At 38.4% G+C, this 13,930-nt stretch overlaps 1 protein-coding gene across 16 annotated transcripts in view; it reads right to left on the reverse strand.

Annotated features, from left to right (window-relative positions):
- Positions 1-13,930, reverse strand: part of SYNE1 (spectrin repeat containing nuclear envelope protein 1) — a 322,087-nt gene that overhangs the window by 96,233 nt on the left and 211,924 nt on the right. For 14 of the 16 annotated variants that reach the window (XM_074818773.1, XM_074818787.1, XM_074818786.1 and 11 more), the window contains 6 exons: positions 13,521-13,664; positions 9,945-10,139; positions 8,751-8,891; positions 2,588-2,755; positions 1,649-1,810; positions 251-445 (listed from right to left, as the gene is read on the reverse strand). In XM_074818773.1, the coding sequence (XP_074674874.1) occupies positions 251-445; positions 1,649-1,810; positions 2,588-2,755; positions 8,751-8,891; positions 9,945-10,139; positions 13,521-13,664 (1,005 nt within the window). The remainder of the gene's footprint in view (positions 1-250; positions 446-1,648; positions 1,811-2,587; positions 2,756-8,750; positions 8,892-9,944; positions 10,140-13,520; positions 13,665-13,930) is intronic. The other 2 variants (XM_074818778.1, XM_074818781.1) reach the window with 2 other exon arrangements.

A 13,930-nucleotide genomic window follows, 5' to 3' on the forward strand; every position in this document is an offset into this window, starting at 1 on the left:
TATAAAAATATGACTCCTGCAGTGTGTTTCCAAGTTCCTTCTGGCTACTTATCACCTAGCATGAAGATGAGGGGCTTGCTAAAAAAACCCAATAATTTATTAGCGAAAGGAATTGTGAGGAATGAGCAGAACTGAAATTATCAGCATTCAACGATGACTAAAGACTTCGGTAAAAGTACAGGTCTGTCAAAAGTGTCTCAAAATCTGGAATGTGATTGAAAAGACCCACTCCTAGAGGCTTTTGTTGTACCTCTAATAGTTGTCGTTTTCCTGATGCCTTCATTCGAATTGTGGCCATTCGTTCTGCCAAGACCGTGAGAGTGGACTGCAATGCCAGCTGATCACCAGCTTCTGCATCCAATGGTTCTGAAACCAGCTCCTGGGCTAATGATGTCTGAAGCTCAGTGATTTCCTCTTGTAACATTAAAATCTCATCCATCAAAGCCTATTTAGAAATCAGAGCAGAAAAAGTATATTTCATTTATCAGTGAGAAGAAAGCATCTCAGGAGGCTTAATATAAAATTCAAGGTGACTGTCCCCAGGGAGCATGAGGAACACAGAGTAGTGCAATATATATATATATATATATCTATATATATATATCTATCTATATCTATCTCACTGCTGGTTTAGCAGAGTCAGAATTCAGAAGGGCTGAGTACTGCTTTTAGATGCTTAAGCTAGGATTATGCAGCTGATAACCAAAATACAGATTTAATTACTTATTTTGAATTTCAAACACATTGTGAGAAGGAATTCTTTTGGAAATATTATACATACAGATTTATTCTTCCAGCAAATCTTCTGCAGGGTATTCTAGTAGATACGGTGAAGATAATGAAAAAGTAAGTGAGTGCGTTTGTGAGAGAGAAACAGGGGCATGAGTTAGCTTCCAGCCTGAAACTTACTAACCCGACAAAGGACATCCAGCAATATATATAAATATCTAGAGATTAACTCCATGGTGTAAAAGCTTATCCTATAAATCAGTTTCCAAGATACCTACAAAAGGATGCTGCATTACCAATACCTTAGAGCAGATACTTCACTTTCATGTCCGATAGTATATACACATTGGATGCACAGGACATCACATGGTGCTATAAAAGCCAAATGTTATCTTTTTCACATCATAGAGTTCCTACTGAAATAAGAATGAGCCCCACCAGGGAGTTTCAAGCTATCAGACAGAAGGCCTAGATGATTACAGTTGGGACATATATCAGATTGGTTACTTGATAAAGTATTCTCTTATTATTCAGACCATAATTTCTCAAGACTTCCCTCAGGACGGAATTTCTTGTGTGCTTTGGTTTGTTTGTTTTGTTTAACAAGGCAATGATTTTGTATTTAGATCAATTTACAATGCATCAGTATTGGTTATGATCTTAGTAAATTTGGAAACATTATAAATAGTCAGATATATGCTAGTAGCACTATTGATGAAGAACAGTATGTGTAGGTGTCACTGAACACAATCTTTGACAAAAGACTTTGCTGAAAATTTCTATGCTACAGAAGGTTCACACAACTAATGCATGTTTTTGAGGCATCCATCCATGAAGAATGCTACTATCTAAAAAAAGGGAACTAAAGATATACAGGTAATGCATGCTCTCCCTCTATTTCTCACATATAAGTTTTTACCTGATGTTCAGCCATTTGGCTCTCTGGACTTTTGGCTGGCTCAAGACTCTCATTTAGTTTGATCTCAGTTGTCTCCATTTTTGTGGATATAGACTGGAGTGTGTCCTGATATTTCTGTTGACGCTCAAGAGCTTCATAGAGGGTGCGCTGCTTTTCACTGATCTGAAGAGGAATTGAAAGTATAAATTACGACCTCTGAAACAGGATTTGCTCTTTCTTCTGCTTCAAACATCCCTAGATTTATGAGACTAAAACAAAAAACTTGCAACAACTTTTCAAAAGTATAAATTACAAAGGAAAACACCCATATTAAAACTATTTATCTGTTTAAATATCATCAGTTAAATTCTAGGTTCTGTGACTGAAAAAAATGGACTTTAATAAGGAAGGGAAGCCTAGGCATGTTCTTATGTCTTATTTTAGATTTTATGCACTCAAACAAGTGGATGGGCACTATTTGCTAGACACATAGTTCTTAATACCCCATAATAGCTACTGTGTCTCTGCTAAGAATTAAAATTTATAGCATGTGATCAGAACTTTGACTATTTTCATACATCACTGAATGATTATGCTGCACTACTGTGTAGAATTGTGTTGACTCAGTATTTGGAGAAACTGGATTCTTGGGCCTTTTTTTCCCAACTCATCCAGCATGAGTGGATTTCCCTGTTAGATTAAGAAATATAGTTTGACAATAGCCAATAATTCTGCAGGCAATTATCAATCAGCCTTAATGACTTCTATTTTTTCTTAATGGAGGTCCCTCCTGCACAGGCTTTCAAACAAAGAACAAAGATGGCATAATATCAAAACTAACAATTCTTGTTACCACCTGAAACCAAGAACTGCAGAGAATAATATTAGCTGAGCCAGTTCTTTGCATTTTATTCCTTACTAGCTAGCTGATTATTTTGAACCCTCCAGATGAAAACTTACCACATTTTTCAGTGTTTCCCAAGAACGCTGCAAATCATCCAATTTGGCACTAGCAGCTGATTCTAAGCCTGGTTCATAAAACTCCTGGGTGGCTGAAGTGCTGGGTTGAATTTTAGCAGCTTCCGTCTGCAACTGTTCAGCAGATAAGGCTTGGTAATAAGCAATGTCCTACAAGCACGAAGCACATTATTGCACTTTCAAAACAAAAGATACTGCATAATACCCCCAACATACTGTCCCATTGCATATGTCCATTAAAATAAAATCCACAAAGCCAAAACCACCAGGAAACCTCTGAGCAACGCAATAAATAAATATTTAATAGTAGTACACTGAGTATGGTTTGGAGCTTCACTATGATTAAGACTGTGGATGCATTTTTTTCATGTTCATATTAGCTAGGAGGCACAGGAGGCAACTGTGGACAGACATGGAAAGACTGGAAGTAGGGCATGTTGTTCAAGCATCATCACAACTATACATGGAGAAAACCCATCACAACAGACAATGGGGTTGTAGTACTGCAGGTAGCAAAGAATATAACTCTAATGAACACTGGCACAGAGAAAGCAACAGAAGAACCAAAAAGGAATATGCTGAAGGACTACTCAATGATGTAAGAAAGAGTATGAAGCACGAGCTTATAGTAAGCCTTCAAACAAATAAGTACTCTCAACTAACTTTTAAAAGACGGTGGGAAAAGTGACCAACAGTGCTAAGAAAAACGGGAAAATGTTCAAATTACCATTGAAAATTCAGGGTGGAAATGTTTTTCACCAGAAATTCTATACTTAGCGTATGGGGGTTTCTTCAGCTATTGCAGGTGACAACTAAAAAGATCTACAGAAAATGTAAAATTAAGGAAATAGGCACAGGATCTACATTTAAGTCAGGAAATCAGGCTTGATGACAAGGATTATTAAAAACTGAAACCATATATGACAGTTACCACTATATCTATTTGGAAAGTAAAAAATACTGCAACCTTCCTTCGTCTCATTTAGTAGCCCCACTTAGTGAACTATGCTCCAGACCATGCAACACAGTAGCTGTTGTCCAGCTTCCTCAACCATTTTGAATTTGTAAATGCCCCTGGTGAAAACTTTGAGACACAGTTTTGCTGCCAGTGAAATCACTAAGAGATGTTCCACTGATTTCTGTTAGGCTGACCAAACATCCTTTCAGTCAGCTCTCAGAGTTACAACAATATTTGCATAAAAAGTTGCTCAAAATGTACTGGAAACTGTACTTGGAAAATCCTCCTCCAGTGATTGCAAATCTCTCAAATTTCTTCTTTCCTGACCCTGTATGATGGGGAGGAAAATTCAGCATGTCAAGCCATGCGACTGAGGCAAAATCAAGTGCCTTCTGCTTGGCAGCTTAAAGAGCTGTGTCTACCAAATAAACCACAGACCATTTGCTGTACTGCAAATGTAAGAGTATAAATGTGTATAGATATGAATTCCCAAAGAGTGGTGGTGAATGAAGTTAAATCCAGTTAGTGACCAGTCACAAGTGGTGTTCCCCAGGGCTCAGGAATGGAGCCAGTTCTGTTTAATATCTTTATCAGTGATTTGGATGAGGGGACTGAGTGCACCCTCAGTAAGTTTGCAGATGACATCAAGTTGGGCAGGAGTGTTGATCTTCTTGAGGGTAGGGAGGCTCTACAGAGGGATCTGGACAGGCTGGATTGATGGGCCGAGGCCAATTGTATGAGGTTCAATAAGGCCAAATGCCAGGTCCTGCACTTGGGTCACAACAACCCCCAGCAGCGCTACAGGCTTGGGGAGGAGTGGCTGGAGAGCTGCCAGTCAGAGAGGGATCTGGGGGTGTTGATTGACAGCCAGCTGAACAGGAGCCAGCAGTGTGCCCAGGTGGCCAAGAAGACCAACAGCATCCTGGCTTGTATCAGAAATAGCGTGGCCAGCAGGACTAGGGAAGTGATCATTCCCCTGTGCTTGGCACTGGTGAGGCTTAACCTCGAATACTATGTTCAGTTTTGGGCCCCTCACTACAAGAAAGACATTGAGGTGCTGGAGTGTGACCAAAGAAGGGCAACAAAGCTGGTGAAGGGTCTAGAGCACAAGCCTTATGAGGAGTGGCTGAGTGAACTGGGGCTGTTTAGTCTGGAGAAAAGGAGGTTGAGGAAACCTTATCACTCTCTACAACTACCTGAAAGAGGTTGTAGTGAGGTGGGTGTCAGTCTCTTCTCCCAAGTAACAAGTGATAGGACAAGAGGAAATGGCCTCAAGTTGTGCCAGGGAAGTTTAGACTGGATATTAGGAAAAACTTCTTCACAGAAAGGGTTGTGAAGCAATGGAACAGGCTGGGTTGAGACACCATCTGGAGGTGTTTAAAAGAGGTGTTGATGTAGTACTTGAGGACATGGTTTAGTGGTGGACTTGGCAGTGTTAACAGTAGGACTCAATGATCTTAAAGGTCCTTTCCAACCTAAATGATTCTATGATTTGATTCTATTGTATACCTGGAGGGAGGGTGCAAAGAAGACAGAGCCAGGCTCTTTCCAGTGGTGCTCAGTGACAGGACAAGGGACAGTGGGCACAAACTGAAACACAGGAGGTTCCCTCTGAATATCAGGAAAAAGACTCTTTTACTGTGAAGGTGACGGAGAACTGGGAGAAGTTGCCCAGAGAAGTTGTCGAGTCTCCATCCTTGGAGATACTCAAAAGCCACCTGGATATAATCCCAAACAACCTGCTGTGTGTGGCCCAGCTTGAGGAAGGCGAATGGACCACATGACCTCCAGAGGTCCCTTCCAACCTCAGTCTGTAATTTAGTATTGCTGTATAAAAGTTAGCTACTAAACAAAACTAATTCTAAAGTACCAGAGCTCAGAGCATAATTAGGATCCTAATTTGGAGCAGAATCTTTTTTTCCCAATGTCATTTCAATGTTATCTAATGCCATATATGAACAAAACCGAACAAGCTCTGGGAGAGCATAGAAACCAGGTCACTGCCATGAAACTGTTCAAAAGTGTCAGATGAGGTACTTCTTCAAAGGTAATAATTGTGAAACTTGAAAAATTTAATGATTAAAGCGTTATGATGTCCAGAAGCCAACAGGAATAGGCAACAGCTTAGCACAGCATTCAGAACTGCTATTTCAGAAATTTTTTACTCTGACTACAAGTGATATTTCCAAATCACAGTGAAAAATTGCACCAGTGCAGGCAACATCTCATTTTGACTTGACTGCAGCTACTCTTCAGCCCTTAGCTAGTCCTCTTTCAAGGCCAACAGAAAAGCTGTGCTTCTGAGACTTCTTAATCATGGTTTCCAGAATAAACGGCTTGCTTTTACAGAGGGAAAAGCAATCCCTTTCCCCATCTTTTCAACTACTTTCTGGAGCTTTCACATGATGGTAGTGTGAATCCAGATGTTCTTACAAGTAACAGATTTTGTTGTCCCTATAAAGGCCCTAACATCTCATGCCCACTTTTATGAAAATTAGCCAATGAAAAGGACTCAAGCTTTGCTGTTAGGATGTAGGGGCAAAGGGTGTGTTTAGATTTCAAAAGACATTTAACAAGGGCTGTTGCACTCTAGATGAGTTTTCATAAGAGAAGAAGAAAGAATGATTAAATAGACTGCGTACAAGGAGACAGAAAGACGTTTAACGGTGACCCAGTGCTGAAGACTTGAATCACACGATCAACTGTGGCCTCCAAGGCTTTGTACCAACACTTCAGTTTTTTCAATTCAATTACTCTGCGTTGTGCATATAGAAAACAAGTTTTAAAAAATGTGCTAAATTTTAATCAACTGTATCCTTTTTAGGTTTTAGCCCCAAAGGATTCTCATTCAGTACTGCAGCACAGATGACGTGTCTGATTTTGTTATACATCAAAATAAACTGCATTAAATGACTGTTATCTATTGTCAAAATATCATATACTATGAAATTCCTCAGCCTTTTTAAAATTAACATTTTTATAGTTTTGTTTTTAGAGGAGTTTTAGTATAAAACAAACAACCTGTGCAACTGTTAACATAATAATGCTAGATCAGTCACTTGTGGTCTTAATCTATTTCTATTCATAGAACCAGTATTTCCACTAATACGCAGTTGGCACTTGTTTTATATTTTCATTACTTGTTAGTAACGTAAAAATAGTGCATAGATGTCTGAATTCAGACTAGCTACATTTCACCATTAAGAGATGCTAGGAAATTCTGATGAAAGACTGTAGAGAGATTATTAGGGATGTGTTTAAAAACAGTCTTAACACTCAACCTTCCTCTCCTCAACCCCTACTCCATAAGAGCTTTTAATTTTTTTCCAAAGACTAAATGAATGTAATTCTTCACTTTCTAGAATTCCTGTTCATATGTTATTCTGGTACTTTGCAGGTGATCTTTCTGCAGGAAATTATTTCTCTTAACACTGGCTACTTTTTAAACAAAACATTTCCAAATTAGTTTTGCTGAGCCTTACTGAATGCAAAATATTTTTAACTTACATTTAAGCTCCCAATTCACTAATTTCTAGAAACTTTTTTTAACCAACCTTTTTTCCTGAAGTGTCCCTGGGCATTCATCATGATCAGCACCGCTTCATAGCTTCTTTAGTTTTAATCTCATGTGAGTGTGAACCTAAGTATTTTGTAAGTAAACCACTGCATTTTGGAATGTTCTTCCGCTGAACATGCAGTTCATTTCAACATTAACGACACTGAAGAAACCTTCATCTCTAAGGTTTTTAGATTATCATAACATCATTGATTTTATCTCTTTCAAAGAACTGCTAAATGAAAGACATCATCTTTTTGTTGAATTTTGCCCTGGTAAATCACAGGTTCCAAAACTTGCATTTTGGTGTCAGCTCATGGTGCAACAGCATCTTCACTGAGTTCTCCTTATTATTTGAATTACTGGAGCTGTTAGCCTTGTTTTACATTGTCAGAGAAATGTAATGAACTGACATTGGTTTTGTTTATTAGGAAGCAAGATGCTCTTGGTCCTTTAACTCCTTCACTGATTAACACTGTCATAAGACTTTTGTGCTGAAATACACAGCTGCCTTTCTGTTGTAAGTAAACTTTACTGGGAAATTTCTCATCTGAAATGACAAAACACTGGAAAAATCCTTCTCAATCATTATATAACCTTTTTTCATTATGCTGTGGAAGATTTTGTCACCTTTTGTCGTTCTTACTATCTTACCTTAGTAAGTTTTCTTATCTCAGTTCATGAAAATGAATCATTTATATTTAGCAACCTCTATAGCACCATATGCATCTTTGAAATTAGTGGAAGGAATCAATGGGTATCTTGCTCAAACTTTAATTCTACTTAGCAATGCAACACAACTCACTCTACCCTTTAAGTCTGTAGTGGTCAATTTTAGAAGCAGTTACAAATGCAAAACCAAACAACCAACCACAAAACCCACAACATGAATTCAGTGAGGTGGTGACTGCTCCTAAGGCTCATTTCTAAACTTCTACAGCTTAACATTTTATGTGTGTCTTCACGTGCATGATGCTCAACATGCTGGTTCATTGCTTGCATTTTAATCAATGCTGATGTACACTTGTTCCTATTAGAAGTGCAAGAGTCCTCAGTTTTGATTTAAAAATCTAACTTCAGTGACTTCACTGATCTGCTTCATTAGCATTTAAAATAGACTGTCACAGAAAGTACAGAACGAACAATACATGAAAAAAAACATGGAAGTTAATATTTGAAATGGTATTAAGTGCAAGATATCAGACTATGACTTCAATGCTACAATGCCAGTGGTACAGTAAGATAGATGTATTTGGACATAATGAAATGTTTTATTATGAGCAATACAAAATTGCAGTTTTTCTCAGGATGCAAGTTTCCGTTGAGTACTACTGAGAAAATAAAAAAATAGCTTATAAATAGAAAATAGTAGTGACATGGAAAAGCTTTGTATTTGTCACTTAAAATTTGTTTCTAAAAATAGTGAATAGCTGTAACACCAGATTTGCACATTTTAAACTCAGAAATCAATCTCTGTATCCATTTTGAACTTGAACCTGAAGGTTAGAGGTTAAGCCTCAGCTCCTTGGAGCTATAGGTAAATATTATTTCAGAGGATTAAATAAACCACCTGTGGAATGGAACCATGCATATCTGAGATAAAAGCTGAATGAATGCCAAGAGGGAGGTACCTGGTTAACAGAAGCATCTGTATTAGCCACAGGTGAGGGAGAGCGACAGGCAGGTGGAGAAGAAATCTCACTGTTGGTTCCCTCCTCCCCAGACTCCTCAGTGACAGGGGAGAGTAGCGTGTGACAGCGACCAGCAGTCATCTGTCACAGGAAAAGCAACCCCAGAGCACAGGAAAAAAAAATCAGTTACCTCAACAAGGTTTGACTTAGATTGAGATCAAAACAAGAAAAACCACACCTAGCCAGAATTACAGTATTATTTAGTCATACTTCATGCTCTTACATTTACCAGTTTAAAAACCTGGTTGAATTAATAGTCTCATTTACTTGTCATACTTCAGTATGAACATGCTCTCCTGTACCCTAATGAATTTAAAAGAAAATGTATAGCAGGTAAGTCAATAATGACAAATCACTGTTTGCCTAAATGTCTTCTAATACAACTACTGCTGCATATGGACATACTACAGAGAGCCATAGAATAATGCAGTATTGGCCTCAGTATCCAGGCCTGGTTAGAACAACAAGAAATAGACTTGAACTATAAAATCCAGTAGTAACATATTCTTCTTGCTTCCCCAATGCTGTTATACAGTGATAAATCCTGAAACTCTGTTTTCACCCAGACAAAAATCCCAGTAGCATCAGCAGTATGTTTGTAACGAGACCCAATTAGAAACAAACAAAAGCAGAGTAATTCAAACATGAGGCCTATGGCAGTACTTAGCTTTCATTTCCAACACTCATCTGAGCATATAGCAGCATACTGTCAATTATCACATCAACACTTTAACACAAGAGCTTTAAAAATATGGTGTGTAAAATCTATACACTGCAACATTATGAAATAATATTTATTCTGATTTTATCTTATTCCTGCAATTCAGTAGTTTCTTAGCATTTGATTTTTCACACTGACAGCTACAAAAAAGCACTATATTTGCACCTTATTACAGACAGCTTCCACTGCTATTTGTCTGTTAAATAACTTCATCCTTTACCAACAAGTTTTGAAAACCCGTATAAAGCAAACTACATTAAGAGGAAGCTGCAACTTGCTTGGTTTGCCACACTCCAGCCATTTCAAAAGCAAAATGTAGATGTGAGCTGCGGCAACTTGCTACACAGGAGTTTTGCAATGATGCAGAAACAAGCAGCTCAGATAAACAGTACCGAGACCAAAGCGCTCCTTACCATAACCACAGAAGGATGAGTGGGGTGTGCTGGGAGCAGGTCTGAATCCAGCTCCTCCATTCCCTCTGAAAGCCCCTCCACTTCTGTCACTGTCAGCAGCATGGTGGCATGTTTTGCTTTCATTGTCAGCATCTTGCACTTGGAATTTAAAGAAGCAATTTGCTCCTGGTATCCTTTGATCCTCTGAGCCAGCTCCTGAGGAAACATTTTTTTTCCCTAATGCTGAGGCAGCCAATACAGGCCACAGGACCCGTAGCATTTCAGCTTCCGTGGAGAAGGCAAGCTCTCCCCTCCAAGCCCAGCCAATAACATCATAGCGCTGCCTCTCAGAAACCCGCATAAGCCGCCGCACTAGCTGACAAGCAGGATGTTGATAGTGGAGAGAACAAGTCAGGCTGCGTCTGGCTGCACAGCTAAACCACAGAGCTGAGAGCTTTGAAGCGAAACCGGAAAAATGCTGCAAAATGCTCTGTGTGCATGATAATCGCAGAGGGAAGGGAGGGACACCTCATGCTTGCAGCCAGCCTGAACCTGACACGAACTCTGTAAGCTTCAGACTGCAGCAAAAGGGAATGTCTCTCCCTCTTCCTGTCCTGTTTTTTTCCCCCTGTTCTATTTCCATTTATCTGAGGAAGATGAAGCTTCTCCGCATAGTGCATGCCATGGAAATGAGGTCATGTGGTAACCACAACTGTAAAAAATGCCCCATTCAGCTCTTGCCAGAAAGAATGAATTGTTCAAACAATAACTCACAGGGTCTAACAAGATCAGATGCAATAGGAACAATCAGTCACATAATAAGATTAAATGCAGACTGGATTGCTTTTTGCTGGTGTTTGGAAAAGCTATATTTTAATCTTGTTTTGGTTTTGTGTAAGTCTTCAGACTTAAAAGCTGAGGTGCACACAGTACTAACCTTTCTTTAAAAGGAGCTGGGGAATCTGGCCTAAAGCACTGTTTGTAATGGCTATGAAATGGTCTATCTGCTTGGCCAAACACCATTATAAGTTTAAGTTTAGTAAGAGAAGAAAGATGGAAACGAATAGCCTTAGAAACTGACTTGTCTTCTCTCCTCCCCGTGACTGCTTCCCAGTTCAGTGACCAGTTTCAAAGCTTTCAATTAATATACTTAAAATAAAAAAAGGTGGAAGATTTTCACATTTCTGCCAAAGCTATTGTTCCTGTCTCCCTAGAGGCTCAGTAACATCACAGAATTTTGATCTATAAAGTGAAAACAACATTTGTATAAGCTTGCCTGCTAAATCAGTGATTATTCATTCAAATATATGTATTTCTGCTTTATTTTTATATCTGCCTTTATTTCTTCAATAAGTTTTCAGTGAAAAATAGCAACAGAACTTGCAAGATATAGTAGGTATAATAATAAATAATTACAATATCTTCTAATAAGTAAATATGATTATTGCTTCAGGCTGGTAAAATCAAAAGTTTTTTGGTTGTATAACATTTTAAGGAAACCATTTCCTCAAAATCACAGTACAGAACAGTCATAGCGAGACATACAGAGTTAGAAATGGAAGTAGCACAAAGACTGAGGATGACATTTTATTGCCTGGATTTCAACGGTACCTAGTCACTGTCTGTCATGTTAACAACAAGAGGAGCTCTCTTGGAGCTCCAAGGCTTATCTTGGAGATTAAGCAAAGTCTTGAGTATAAAACACCAGCTAAATCAGTTGAAAACCAAACTACAATCAAATCAAGCCATAACTTTAATGTGCTCTGTTTGGCAAGTACCTGTCATTCACTAATGCTCAATGAATGAATGACATCTCTGGGCCTCAGTAGGAAATTATTGTCATTCAATATACTCACTTAACTCCATCAATATTACTAAGATGCAGTAACATTTGTGGCATTAATGTCCAATGCACTGAGTATCTAACCTCTGTCAACTGAAAACACAGAAAAGGAAGCCAAAATGTGATTGTGAAAAAAATAAAGCAACTTATAAAAGCAATGTCCTGTGAGGGACTGTATTATCCATTAAAATAATTCACAAGTATGGAGATACTTGCCCACATTCTTATCTGAAAGTCTAAAGAAACACAGTTCGGTAAACATAGTTCCAGAGTATAATTATTTACATACATGCATGGTAATAGAAGCTTCCTACAAATAAGGGTGTACTTTCCTTCTACTTTCTTCCTCTTATTTTAATTCTAAATATATCTACTACAAATGTCCCTTTAAGTTCTCATTCATGCAGGCTTCAACAGGGAATCTGACAACTGATGTTTTCTTGAATTAATAACACACATACCAAGCATCTTGACAGTCTTACCTTTTGTAGTATAATAATATAGGGTTCAATATGTCCCCTTTATGCTATGATTTTCCACACATATTTAGCAGACAAAATATGACGCAAAAATATGCATGTCTCAGTCTTTCAAAACTCCTTACACCTAAATTTGGAAAGCTTGCAAGTATGAAACCTTTCCACTCTGGTTGATCCCAACATGTGCAATAGAGTAAAGTTGCTGTCTTCACACAGATGTTTAGAAGAATTTTTAGCTACTCCACTTGTTCAAATGCAGATGAAAGTTTGAGCTGTCCCATTTTTAATTCCTTCCTCCCTGAAGCATCATTCCTTCCTCCAGCAATATTACCCTGTATCACTGAAGTCAGTCTCCTGCACTTGCTGTCCCAGAATATTTGAATAGAGAATAGTAGCATTATTAATTCAGTACCAAAAAACCAGAAGTGTTTATGCAAACTGCTCTGCATTTATACTAAGTAACTTTTGTAACAACTGGATAGAAAATGAGCAACAAATATAACATTAAGTTATATTACATAATAGCACAGATAGCTTTAATTCAAAGGTAAAGAAATGGTGCCACCTGGTGCCAAAAGTGACACAAAGAGATCAGTGGTGCATTTTCTATCCCAAGAAATACACAACAGATAGGAGAGGGGGAAAGGGGCTCAGGAGCTTCCATGCCAGCACAGCAAGAAGGCTGCACAGAGACTATCCAGAATCATCTGTGGGCTGATGATCAGTGAGTTTGAGGGCAGAACCTGTAACTCCACAGGACAAAACTCTTCCCAACAATGACTTTACCAGAAGCCTTTGGAGTGAACATTGCAGTCTTCCTCCAAATCTACTGTGGGTTTCCTGCGATTCAAGTCCCTTGGAGTTCTTTTACAGAAGTTATTGGGATGGAAATGAGTAAGCACTTTAGGATATACATATATGTATATATATTTAAGGATCACTGAACTAGCATGATCACCTGGCTAACTGCTCAACATTGACTTCTGTGACACTCCTCAGTCAAGTACTTATATGTTAACCGTTCCTTAATTATGCAATGCTTTCATTTGTCATAATGTTCCCTGGAGATTAGGACACATCTAACTGAATAAACAAATGAATACTCCACACTGTACCAATAGCATGAGTTTCCTATCTGGTATTAAGTCTATCTCCTCAACTAGCCTTGAGCAAGTCTGAAAAGCTACTCAGCTAATTTATGACCATTGCTTACAAAAAGTTTTTGAGTCAATGAGCTGCCATTGAACCCACGTTGTTGCATTTTGGCTCTCCTACCTCATTACGTGAAATCTGGACCTGAAGTTCCTGGATGTTGCTGGTTGCTATTGGCTTGTCTTGAATCTCACGATGGGCACTCTCTATCATTTGGTGTAAATGTTTCATTTCTTGCTCATATTGCTCATACTGAACCACTGCTTCCTAGAGAGGGAGAAAAAAAAAAAAATTGAGTGTCAACATGAAAATAAATATGCACTTAGTCCAAGCATGACTGAACTCCCTTTGAAGTGGAGCAAACTTAACATCTATCTGGCACTCACATCTGCATAAGCAAAGCAGGAACACAATCATGAACCAGTCTGTTCAGAAATATTGTGAATTGCAATGAATTCAATGGGTTCATTCATTTAACTACTTCCAAAAAGGAGTTCACATAACATGGTGTTTCAGATATCCAATATAAGGAG

This window comes from Strix aluco, chromosome 3, assembly GCF_031877795.1.
Source record: "Strix aluco isolate bStrAlu1 chromosome 3, bStrAlu1.hap1, whole genome shotgun sequence".
Taxonomy (NCBI): Eukaryota; Metazoa; Chordata; class Aves; order Strigiformes; family Strigidae; genus Strix; species Strix aluco.